Source organism: Triticum dicoccoides, chromosome 3B (assembly GCF_002162155.2).
Source record: "Triticum dicoccoides isolate Atlit2015 ecotype Zavitan chromosome 3B, WEW_v2.0, whole genome shotgun sequence".
In the NCBI taxonomy this organism is placed as follows: Eukaryota; Viridiplantae; Streptophyta; class Magnoliopsida; order Poales; family Poaceae; genus Triticum; species Triticum dicoccoides.
In genome coordinates this window covers 635945940-635958664 of record NC_041385.1, presented here as the reverse complement: position 1 = coordinate 635958664, position 12725 = coordinate 635945940, and the positions used below count along the sequence as shown (strand labels likewise).

General features: G+C 46.5%; 1 protein-coding gene across 1 annotated transcript; it reads left to right on the top strand.

Moving 5' to 3' along the window:
- Nucleotides 1-10320: 10320 nt before the first annotated feature.
- LOC119277550 (vegetative cell wall protein gp1-like) lies at nucleotides 10321-12157 on the top strand. The gene is made up of 3 exons (XM_037558828.1): nucleotides 10321-10836; nucleotides 10937-11308; nucleotides 12100-12157. The coding sequence occupies exons 1-3, from the start codon at nucleotides 10325-10327 to the stop codon at nucleotides 12122-12124; spliced, it is 909 nt and encodes a 302-aa protein (XP_037414725.1). The 5' UTR covers nucleotides 10321-10324; the 3' UTR covers nucleotides 12125-12157.
- The last annotated feature ends 568 nt before the right edge of the window (nucleotides 12158-12725 follow it).

Here is a 12725-nt window from a genome sequence, read left to right as displayed (position 1 = left end):
CCCTAGTGGAGATAGGAGGCAGCGGGCAAGCGGTGGGGCGCTCCCCCTAGGCCCAAACCGAATTGGTTTAGGGTTTGGGGGCCGGTCCCCCCTTTCCTTCTTCTCTCCTCCTCCTTCCTCCTTCTCCTAATAGGAATAGGAAAGGGGGGAGCCAAACCTACTTGGAGTAGGACACCCCCCCTTGGGCGCGCCACCCCTTGGTCGGCCTCCTCCTCCCTCCTTCCTTTATATACGTGGGAGGGGGGCACCCCATAGACACACAAGTTGATCTAGTTGATCTTTTAGCCGTGTGCGGTGCCCCCCTCCACAGTTACACATCTCCGTCTTATCGTCGTAATGCTCAGGAGAAGCCCTGCGCCGGTAGCTTCATCATCACCGTCATCACGCCGTCATGCTGATGAAACTCTCCCTCGGCCTCAACTGGATCAAGACTACGAGGGACGTCATCGAGTTGAACGTGTGCTGAACGCTGAGGTGACGTACGTTTGGTACTTGGATCCGTTGGATCGCGAAGACATTCGAATACATCAACCGCGTTAACTAATGCTTCCGCTTTCGGTCTACGAGGGTACATGGACACACTCTCCCCTCTCGTTGCTATGCATCACATAGATAGATCTTGCGTGATCGTAGGAATTTTTTTGAAATTACCACGTTCCCCAACAATTTTTACCTTTCTGATCTGGTACAAGATGCCAGGTTTTGTTCCTCATGAGTGCTGAATATTCCTCATCCATTGCTTTCTTCCATTTAGGATCATCAAGTGCACTGCTCAATGTTGTTGGTTCTCCTGAAATACACAACATCCCATATGGTATAGTCCCATCTTTTCTTATTTTAGAATTTCGTATACCTTTCTGTAGTCGAGTCATAACCCGTGAAGAAGCTGCTGGCTGGACTGCTGGGATACTCGCCATAGAAGATCCACCAGAATCTGCATGTGACACAGCTGGCGAATCTGTCATATCATGCACAAGAGATCATGTAGTCGCTGGTGTGGACGCCTCCTCTGTGCACACACGGGTGCCGACAGACCGAGCCAGTGTAGCAGATCCTCTGCCCGACCGTGGCTGCAGGCGCACGTGGGGCGAGGGGGATTCAGCCCCGCTGCTGGTACCACCTGACGCTGATGTGGAGGCGCGGGAGTGGCCCGACCGCGAGTCCGCGCTGGAGCTGGCAGGATCGTGATCCGAGGGAGATTTTCTCGCGCGATCCAAGGACTAAACGCGCACAGGAGTTCCACGCGCCGCGGATCGTCTTCGTTATTTGCGCCAGGTTCGTCTTCTTCTCCAGCATGCAATATAGGATCAAATTGAGCTATATTTTCGAGATTTTGATCATTTTGAGCACCGTTTTCTCCAGGGACCTGCACATGCAATAGAGATGAACCAGAACCAGCAGAAATATCATCACATTGATTAGTACAATCTTCGCCCCCATGATCAAAAGACCGAAGATGTGAAGGGAGAAGAAGAATTTCTTTGCGGAGAAGTGCACCGGCATTGAGATGAAGAGAGGCAAAGGGAAACACAGACTCATCAAAAACAACATCTCTGGAGATGTAGACCCTACCAGTAGGAACATCAAGACATTTGACACCTTTATGCATGGGGCTATAGCCTAAAAAGACACACTTTTTGGAGCGGAAAGCGAGTTTGCGTGTGTTGTAGGGTCTAAGATTTGGCCAACATGCGCAGCCAAACATACGAAGAGATGTGTAATTGGGTGTGACACCAAGGAGTCGTGTAATGGGTGTTTCAAATTTGATAACTTTACTCGGAAGCAAATTGATAAGGTATGTGGCAGTTAAAAACGCTTCATCCCAGAATTTAAGTGGCATGGATGCATTGGCTAGTAGTGCTAGCTCCATATCAACTATGTGACGATGCTTTCTTTAAGCAGATCCATTTTGTTGGTGAACGTGAGGACACGAGACATGATGGGATACACCAAGCTTTTGGAAGAAAGAGTTTAGTTTTTCATACTCACCACCCGAGTCAGTTTGCATAGCAATGATCTTGGAGTTCAGTTTGCGTTCAACAAGATTTTGGAAATTGATAAAGACATGAAATACATCAGACCTTTTCTTCAATAAGTAAATCCAAGTAAATTTACTAAAATCATCAATAAAGCTTACATAGTAAGAAAATCTACCAACTGAAGTTGGAGCTGCCCCCCATACATCTGAAAATATAAGTTGGAGGGGAGCAGTAGACACACTACGTAACGCCCCGGATACAACTTTCCATATTCGTAACTTCGACTCTTGCCTTTTCCGGAGATGCGATATGATATTTCCTTCGTGGTTGGGTTTTTGTCTTTTGTTTTGCATTTTATTCATGTCATGCATCTCATCTCATTCGCATTGCATCGGCATCGTTTTCATAAAACTTGTATCCACTCGTAGTTGCCGTGTCCCCCCTTGCTTTTGTTGGCCGTTCAAGACCAATTAGGGTTTCGGTTCCCTCTTGACTGTGACCACCTATCCTCTCTTGCCAGCTCGCAGCCCCCTCACGCGCGCGTTCGAAACTCCCCCGAACCCGACCTGAGCGGTCATGACCAATGAGTCCGAATCATCCCCTAACATCTACAAAATATCTTCGTTTTCTCTTTTGGACTCCCCTAGTCTATTCTTTCTCGACCGTCCGATCCCGATCGGTTGACCCAAATTTCCCCCCTTTGTCTATTTATAGCCCAGCCTCATACCTAATCTAGACTAACCCTAAAATCTAGGGAGATGTCCCATCCCTCCGGTCTCGCGCCGCCGCCAGCTGAATCCCCCTCGGGATCTCCGCTGCCCAATCCACCCAATCAACCTCCACCTCTCCCCCTGAGCCACCCCTCCCGTCCATCACCGTCGGAGCAGCAGCTCCCGTGCCTGCGCCTCGACAGCCCCGCCGTCGGCCAATCCAACCAGCAGATGAGTGCCCCGAGAGCCTTGCTCCCTTTTCCCTCCTACTTCTATTTCTCTCTCTCTCACACTGCTCTCGCTCTCTCTGTTGTCTTCGCAGCGCCTCCATGGACAGCCTCCTCGGTTGACTTCGTGCGCCGCCCCGTTGGACCTCCAGCTTCAGTCCCTCGTCGCCCACGCCCTCGCCTTTCTCCGCCCTCACCGTCGTCCCGCAGGCGAGCAGCTCCAGCAGGAACACCAGGAGGCCATGGGCGCTGCCCCTTTCGAGCTCGACGACCTCTACCCTGTAGACCTCCCCACCGTTTCCAGCGTTGCCTAATCCCGCTGGTGACCAGTAGGTTCGCCTCAGGCCGTCGTGCCCCTGCCATCTCCCTGTCGTCTCTTCCTTCTTCCCGTCCGCGTTTCCCCTCTGATTTCTTCTCTGTCTTTTTTCTTCAGGCAACAGTTGCAGCCATGGCCTTGTAGCTCGTTCCCCCCCGGCTCGGAGATCCGATCCGCACCTCCCCTAGCCGGATCTGGAACCAGGCGCCTCCCCGCGCCCATCCCGTTGTTCCCCGCCGCCGTCCGCCGCCTGCAGGCCCCATCTCGTCGATCCTGGGATCAAGCAGCGCCGCCTCGCCCTGCTTACTGTCCGGCCCGCGCCAAGGACAGAGCCCGGCCTCTCCTTCCCCTGCTTCGTGTGCAGTTCGGGATCGAGCGATGACCGCCTCGCCCCTTCGTTGACCGCGCCTGCAGCGCCTGGGCCAGCAGCCTCCAAGGCCCAGCGCCCCTGCCTGGCCTTCTCCCCACCGAGCCGGCCCATGAGGCCTGGTGAGCAGCCCCCGCGCCCATGTCCTGTTTTGGCCTGTAGCTCTAATTCGGCCCGATATGTTTTTTTTTCCTGGTCCTGCGAATTTAGCATTATTCCAGTGTGTAACAGATTTTACAGAAAAACCCTTGAACTTCATGCATATAATTACTCACAAACCATGCATCTTTTGTAAATAATTTATACATGTAAAATGCTTAGAATTTTGTGTAGATTAATAATTTGCAACTTTCACCCATGTTAAAATTGTGTAAATGTGTTGTTTGAATTAATTTGCATAAATGCCATGCTAAAATGCTTTAATTCATAACTAAATAACCGTAGCTCCAATTTTAATAAACTTTATATGTAAATTGGGTGAAAAATGCCTAGTTTAACATGGTCCACTTTATTTTCCTGTTTAACAACCTTAAAATATGGTTTAGGGCAGAACAGTACCGAATCTAAAATATGCATATGGGGATTTTCCAGAATTGTTGTTTGTTGTTCCGGCCTCATTTAAACTTGCCTAAATAGTTAGATTACTTTTGTTCCACCTCTTGCCATGTTTAACAACATTTAATATTGTTGTGTACCTAAACGAGAGAGAACTAAATAATTGATGTGGTGTTTCGTCAATATGCAACTCGTTGCATATTGAGCTCCACTTAACTTGTAGTATTGTTTGTTGCACTTTGCCATGCCATGCCTCGTTAAACGGACATGCATCATACTTGATTGTGCATCATGCCATGCTTATGCTTGTTGGTTTACCATGTTGTTTGCTTCTTTCCGGTTTGCTTCTCTCGGTAGCTTCGGTTTCGTTCCGGAGTTGTGAGGATTCGTTCGACTATGTCCGATTGTCTTCTTCATGGACTCGTTCTTCTTCCTAGCGGGATTTCAGGCAAGATGACTGCTACCCTGGATCTCAGTACTATCATTGCTATGCTAGTTGCTTCGTTCTATCGCTATGCTGCGCTACCTATCATTTGCTCTTCAAGCCTCCCAAATTGCCATGTCAGCCTCTAACCTTTGACACCCTTCCTAGCAAACCATTGCTTGGCTATGTTACCGCTTTGCTCAGCCCTCTTATAGCATTGCTAGTTGCAGGTGAAGTTGAAGATTGCTCCATGGTGGACATGTTTTTGTTGGGATATCACAATATCTCTTATATTACTAATGCATCTATATACTTGGTAAAGGGTGGAAGACTCGGCCTTATGCCTGGTGTTTTGTTCCACTCTTGCCACCCTAGTTTCCGTCATACCGGTGTTATATTCCTGGATTTTGCGTTCCTTACGCGGTTGGGTGATTTATGGGACCCCCTTGACAGTTTGCTTTGAATAAAACTCTTCCAGCAAGGCCCAACCTTGGTTTTACCATTTGCCTCACCTACCCCTTTTTTCCCTTGGGTTTCTGGAGCCCGAGGGTCATCTTTATTTTAGCCCCCCCCCCCGGGCCAGTGCTTGTCTAAGTGTTGGTCCGAACCAGAGCCCTTTGCAGCGCCTCCTCAGGGAAACTTGAGGTCTGGTTTTAGTTGTACGGATTGCTCATCCGGTGTTGCCCTGACAACAAGATATGTGCAGCTCCTATCGGGATTGTCGGCGCATCGGGCGGCTTTGCTGGTCTTGTTTTACCATTGTCGAAATGTCTTGTAAACCGGGATTCCGAGTCTGATCAGGTCTTCCTGGGAGAAGCTATATCCTTCGTTGATCGCGAGAGCTTATCATGGGCTAAGTTGGGACACCCCTGCAGGGTATAATCTTTCGAAAGTCGTGCCTGCGGTTATAGGCAGATGGGAATTTGTTAATGTCCGGTTGTAGATAACTTGACACCAGATCTGAATTAAAATGCATCAACCGCGTGTGTAGCCGTGATGGTCTCTTTTCGGTGGAGTCCGGGAAGTGAACACGGTTTTGGGTTATGATTGACGTAAGTAGGAGTTCAGGATCACTTCTTGATCATTGCTAGCTTCACGACCGTTCTGCTTGCTCTCTTCTCGCTCTTATTTGCATATGTTAGCCACCATATCATGCTTAGTCGCTGCTGCAACCTCACCACTTTACCCCTTCCTTTCCCTTTAAGCTTTGCTAGTCTTGATACCCATGGTAATGGGATTGCTGAGTCCTCGTGGCTCACAGATTACTACAACAACAGTTTCAGGTACAGGTTATGCGATGATCATGACGCGAGAGCGATGCTTGCTTGCGTTGAGTTCTTCTTCTGCTTCTTCGATCAGGGGATAGGTTCCAGGTCGGCAGCCTGGGCTAGCAGGGTGGATGTCGTTTGAGTTTCTGTTTGTGTTTCATCCGTAGTCAGATGATGCTCTTATGTATTGTGATGTTGTATTCGTGTGGCATTGTATGCCTCTTGTATGTATCCCCATCTATTATGTAATGTTCATGTAATTATATCCACCTTGCAAAAGCGTTTCAATATGCGGTTCTATGCTTGGTGGGACCTTCGAGTCTCTTTAGGATAGTATAGCATATTGGGCGTGACAAGTTGGTAATCAGAGCCTCGACCGACCATAGGAGCCCCCTTGATTGTTGGTCGTTGTTGAGTCTAGAAGAAAACTGTTTTGAGTCTTAGGATTATATTTATATCGGAGAGTAGGATTCTTTTTACTCCTCAACCCCCTTCGTCGCTCTGGCGAGGACTCCTGACGTAGATGTTTTGTCTTTCCTCTCCACAAATTTCACTAAAAAATTAGGATCACACGGGTTTCTTGGGATCGTTCCGATATTCTTGTGACGAGAACATTGTTCTTGGTGCCTCCTGTCTATTATGTGGCATTGACCCGGGAAGTTGAGCTCCGAGGTGTTGTCGTCACAATTTTATCGTTGCAGTTCTGGAATACCTGAGTTTTGCCGACATCGAAAATCTCTTTTATGCAGTTGTTGGTGAGATAACCTCGACGTCACCCAGTATTGGGGAGTTCGGGAGTATTGCCATAACTCATATAACAGATGATTTTTGAAGGCTGAGGTACACGATTTCCGAAGTTTTCTTGGTTATGTGTTGACGGATGGATACAGCTGGATGTAGGGATTGTTAGTTTGGGTGAGATATATTGCTTCCCCTGTATCCCCAACACCAGATTGCATAACCAGAAAGTTTCGGGAGTTTTATAGGTGGGAATTCAAGTAGCTCCTAGAATATCTTTCCGACAGATGCATGATATGGGATTGGGTAAATCTCTATCTATGTATTTGTTCTGGCTTATTCAACAAGCCAATCCTTTGTTTTGTTTTGAGTTGTGGTATTCGAGTTGCTTCAATGTCAAGTGTTGATTGCATACCTTTCAAGCGGTGTTCTCATATTGCTATGTGAATACTGATCCTTCTTGATCATTGAGGTTGTCATGTTAATTTTTTTCCAACCGGTGCGCTTCTCTTCGAGATGATCCCATCATTCTCCCCATCCGCAAGATCAATTCTAAGTTTTCTCAACGGTGTTTGTTTTGTTCATCCCAAGTTGTCTTTGTTTTTCCGCACCCTCCCACCCTTTTCTTCAAGGACTCAGATTTCTTAATCGGGTATCCATTTTATTGATGGGAAGACTCTCCATTCTTTTCCGTCAATGTTCTTATCTGGTGATTTCCCATGAAGATGCTCAATAGTTTCAAGTTCATCATCCTTCATTGTTGTTTCTTCTCCGGTGGATCCAATTCAAGCTTTCGATATTCATCATATTCATTTCCTCGTTTCTAATGCTTTCTCATGCCGGTGCACCTCTCAATCACTCACCTCTTGCTATTCATTTGTTCCAGAGTGTTGAAGATATCTCAGAAGATTTGTGTTTCCATTCTTAATCCGTTCAAGCTATTTGGAGATTATTATCTCATTCTAGTCATTTTATTCTACCGGTGCAATCTCTCTTTAAAATTGTTTCAACGGTGTTTCTCTTGAGTGGGCCCTAACCCATAGGTCTTTTCCCAGGATCTTACCTGACTCTTCTAATTTTCCCGGAGCTTCTAAAATTCTTTTCAAAGTTTGACATAATAATGGGTTATCATCAGTCATATGTCTTTCTCCAAGATCTTTCAAATTCTTTTCATCGCTGGTTCAACCTTTCCTATTTTCATTCCGGAGTGCCTCAACAATTGTCATGGTGGTTCTCATCATCATTCTCAACATTTGAAGACCGAAGAAGGATTTCTCTTAAATCTTGCTCCATTCTCTTCAAGATTCATGGTTCTAGCTTCATTCCATCCTCATAATTATTGTTGATTGTGACAATTCTTTTCTTACCACCCAGGGCATTTCGTGAGTTCTTTCCATTTTATTCCTATGAAGGCCATCATTTCGGGTTTATTCATTCTCAGCTTTTAACTCTCCTTCTCCATATTCTACCAGTGCATCATTCAAGTATTCTCTAATAAGCTCATGATCTCTTCGTTCACTTGTATCTAAATCCCCTCAAGTATCTTCATTCGTTTTCCAATTCTTCCCGGTGAATTGTGCCTTTGCTACTCTCATTTTTAATTCTTACGGTGGTTCGTTCAAGATTTCACTTCCTTCGTTATCATTTCATTCGTTGTTTCCAATCCCATCGGTGGTTCCATCAATACCTTCTCAAGTTTGCGCTATATCTCTCTAAATCCTTTCTACGGGAATAAGTAGTATGCCAAATCCATTGCTTGTCATCAATTTAATTTGATGAAGGATAAGCATACAATAAATCTTATTCTTATTTCCTCGAGGTGATTCAATTCTTTTCTTCCAGAGATTGTTCATTATGAAGTAATTCTCGGTTCTAGTGTTTCATCTTTTCCTTTTCCGGAGTTCCAAGTTTTCTCGGTTATATCATCGCGAAGCTCCATCTAAATCATTGCAAGGCTTCACCTTGTGTTTTTCAACTTCTCTTTCTTTTTATCATCCTTTTATTACCGGAGTTCTTCATTGAGGCTCTACATGGTGGTTCATCAAGGATTCTTTTCATTCTTCTATTGTTCTTCAACATTTCTCATGAAGTTATGACCCGCCAAGCTATACTCTAAATAAACATGGTGCCCAACACATGTTTTGTTTTGAGGAGTTCAAGCATTCTTCATCTTGCATCCGAAGTGCAAGTATTCCTACCTTATCTTGTGAGATGGTGTTATATCATTCTTGACGATTTCCATTCATGTTTCGTGATTCACATGTTGTCAAGAATGAGGTATTTTAAATCCATCAACCTCATTGTTGGAGTTATCTTGTGTCATATTTCACCTAAAGCCTTCCCTAAGGATTGTTGCTTTTGTGGTGCTTATCAATGATTCAAGTTATCTCTCTATCATCTTGGTGGAAAAAAAATTCATCTCGTCGGTGTTATCAATTATATTATTTGTTCCGTAGTGGCAGAATTTCACCTCAAGTTTTGAGATGTCTACATAAGCCCACGAGGATCATATCCTTTTGTTGTTGGTTTTCCAACAACTCTGTTCAATTCTTCTTTGCAAGGATGCTTTCCAAGCTCATTTGTGGCAGAAGTTGGCATTTCCTTCTCCATTCTGTTATTCCAATGATCTATCTTCTATTCTTTCTTCCGGAGGCTTTGTGAGGTTGCTCTCGTTGACCCATCATCTCGTTTTGTCAAGATCATGTTATTTTCTTGCTTATCCAAGTTCTTTCTTCTTATCAAGTTTTGCCCCCCTTCACAACCGGAGTGCTGTCTGAAATTTTCTTACCCCTTGTGCCATTTTTTCAATAGTTCCGGAGGCAGTGTGTTGTTGATTTCATCAAGTATCCTCTCATCTTGTCAAGTTCATGTTCAATTTCTTCCATTTACAGTCGGAGTGCTGTCAAAATTATATCATTCTTATTCATTCTTATCTCGTTTCAACCAGAGTGGTTTCAATTCCTTCTTGTCCATTGTGCTCGTCATTCATGTCTTTGCAACCTTCAAGTTCTCGTAATGTTCCTTGTTCCTCTTTTCTAACGGACTGTTTGCAATCTTGGTCATATCCATTGTTTTGTTTCTTTCAATTTGTTCAACCTCTCAAGGTTCGTGGTTTCACTCATTGGTCGAAGAAGCAACTTAGTTTTACCTATTCTCTTCCTCTTCCGTTTCTCTCCGGTGCCATCCTAGATCTCGGGACGAGATCCTCTCGTAGTGGTGGAGTGTTGTAACGCCCCGGATACAACTTTCCATATTCGTAACTCCGACTCTTGCATTTTCCAGAGATGCGATATGATATTTCCTTCGTGGTTGGATTTTTGTCTTTTGTTTTGCATTTTATTCATGTCATGCATCTCATCTCATTCGCATTGCATCGACATCGTTTTCATAAAACTTGTATCCGCTCGTAGTTGCCGTGTCCCCCCTTCCTTTTTTTGGCCGTTCCAGACCAATTAGGGTTTCGCTTCCCTCTTGACCGTGACCACCTAGCCTCTCTTGCCAGCTCGCAGCCCCCTCGTGCGCGCGTCCGAAACTCCCCTGAACCCCACCTGAGCGGTCATGACCAATGAGTCCGGATCATCCCCTAACATCTACAAAATATCTTCGTTTTCTCTTTTGGACTCCCCTAGTCTATTCTTTCTCGACCGTCTGATCCCGATCGGTTGACCCAAATTTCCCCCCTTTGTCTATTTATAGCCCAACCTCATACCTAATCTAGACTAACCCTAAAATCTAGGGAGATGTCCCATCCCTCCGGTCTCACGCCACCGCTAGCTGAATCCCCCTCGGGATCTCCGCTGCCCGATCCACCCAATCAACCTCCACCTCTCCTCCCGAGCCACCCCTCCCGTCCATCACCGTCGGAGCAGCAGCTCCCATGCCTGCGCCTCGACAGCCCCGTCGTCGGCCAATCCAACCAGCAGATGAGTGCCCCGAGAGCCTTGCTCCCTTTTCCCTCCTGCTTCTGTTTCTCTCTCTCTCACGCTGCTCTCGCTCTCTCTGTTGTCTTCGCAGCGCCTCCATGGACAGCCTCCTCGGTTGACTTCGTGTGCCGCCCCGTTGGACCTCCAGCTTCAGTCCCTCGTCGCCCACGCCCTCGCCTTGCTCCGCCCTTGCCGTCGTCCCGCAGGCGAGCAGCTCCAGTAGGAACACCAGGAGGCCATGGGCGCTACCCCTTCCGAGCTCGACGACCTCTACCCTGTAGACCTCCCCACCGTTTCCAGCGTTGCCTACTCCTGCTGGCGACCAGCAGGTTCGCCTCAGGCCGTCGTGCCCCTGCCATCTCCCTGTCATCTCTCCCTTCTTCCCGTCCGCGTTTCCCCTCTGATTTCTTCTCTGTCTTTTTTCTTCAGGCAACAGTTGCAGCCATGGCCTTGTAGCTCGTTCCCCCCCAGCTCGGAGATCCGATCCGCACCTCCCCTAGCCGGATCTGGAACCAGGCGCCTCCCCGCGCCCATCCCGTTGTTCCCCGCCGCCGTCCGCCACCTGCAGTCCCCATCTCGTCGATCCTGGGATCAAGCAGCACCGCCTCGCCCTGCTTACTGTCCCGCCCGCGCCAAGGACAGAGCCCAGCCTCTCCTTCCCCTGCTTCGTGCGCAGTTCGGGATCGAGCGACGACCGCCTCGCCCCTTCGTTGACCGCGCCTGCAGCGCCTGGGCCAGCAGCCTCCAAGGCCCAGCGCCCCTGCCTGGCCTTCTCCCCACCGAGCCGGCCCATGAGGCCTGGTGAGCAGCCCCCGCGCCCATGTCCTGTTTCGGCCTGTAGCTCTAATTCGGCCTGATATGTTTTTTTTCCTGGTCCTGCGAATTTAGCATTATTCCAGTGTTTAACAAATTTTACAGAAAAACCCTTGAACTTCATGCATATAATTACTCACAAACCATGCATCTTTTGTAAATAATTTATACATGTAAAATGCTTAGAATTTTGTGTAGATTAATAATTTGCAACTTTCACCCATGTTAAAATTGTGTAAATGTGTTGTTTGAATTAATTTGCATAAATGCCATGCTAAAATGCTTTAATTCATAACTAAATAACCGTAGCTCCAATTTTAATAAAATTTATATGTAAATGGGGTGGAAAAATGCCTAGTTTAACATGGTCCACTTTATTTTCCTGTTTAACAACCTTAAAATATGGTTTAGGGCAGAACAGTACCGAATCTAAAATATGCATATGGGGATTTTCCAGAATTGTTGTTTGTTGTTCCGGCCTCATTTAAACTTGCCTAAATAGTTAGATTACTTTTGTTCCACCTCTTGCCATGTTTAACAACATTTAATATTGTTGTGTACCTAAACGAGAGAGAACTAAATAATTGATGTGGTGTTTCGTCAATATGCAACTCGTTGCATATTGAGCTCCACTTAACTTGTAGTATTGTTTGTTGCACTTTGCCATGCCATGCCTCATTAAACCGGACATGCATCATACTTGATTGTGCATCATGCCATGCTTATGCTTGTTGGTTTACCATGTTGTTTTCTTCTTTCCGGTTTGCTTCTCTCGGTAGCTTCGGTTTCGTTCCGGAGTTGTGAGGATTCGTTCGACTACGTCCGGTTGTCTTCTTCATGGACTCGTTCTTCTTCCTAGCGGGATTTCAGGCAAGATGACCGCTACCCTGGATCTCAGTACTATCATTGCTATGCTAGTTGCTTCGTTCTATCGCTATGCTGCGCTACCTATCATTTGCTCTTCAAGCCTCCCAAATTGCCATGTCAGCCTCTAACCTTTGACACCCTTCCTAGCAAACCATTGCTTGACTATGTTACCGCTTTGCTCAGCCCTCTTATAGCGTTGCTAGTTGCAGGTGAAGCTGAAGATTGCCCCATGGTGGACAGGTTTTTGTTGGGATATCACAATATCTCTTATATTATTAATACATCTATATACTTGGTAAAGGGTGGAAGACTCGGCCTTATGCCTGGTGTTTTGTTCCACTCTTGCCGCCCTAGTTTCTGTCATACTGGTGTTATGTTCCCGGATTTTGCGTTCCTTACGCGGTTGGGTGATTTATGGGACCCCCTTGACAGTTCGCTTTGAATAAAACTCCTCCAGCAAGGCCCAACCTTGGTTTTACAATTTGCCTCACCTACCCCTTTTTCCCTTGGTTTCCGGAGCCCGAGGGTCATCTTTATT

Excerpts from the sequence above, each read along its gene's own strand:
- LOC119277550 (XM_037558828.1), top strand. The coding sequence starts at position 10,325 with ATGTCCCATCCCTCCGGTCTCACGCCACCGCTAGCTGAATCCCCCTCG. Across the intron at positions 10,837-10,936 it reads CTCCTGCTGGCGACCAGCAG|GCAACAGTTGCAGCCATGGC; the intron begins GTTCGCCTCAGG and ends TTTTTTCTTCAG. Across the intron at positions 11,309-12,099 it reads GAGCCGGCCCATGAGGCCTG|CTTCGGTTTCGTTCCGGAGT; the intron begins GTGAGCAGCCCC and ends TTCTCTCGGTAG.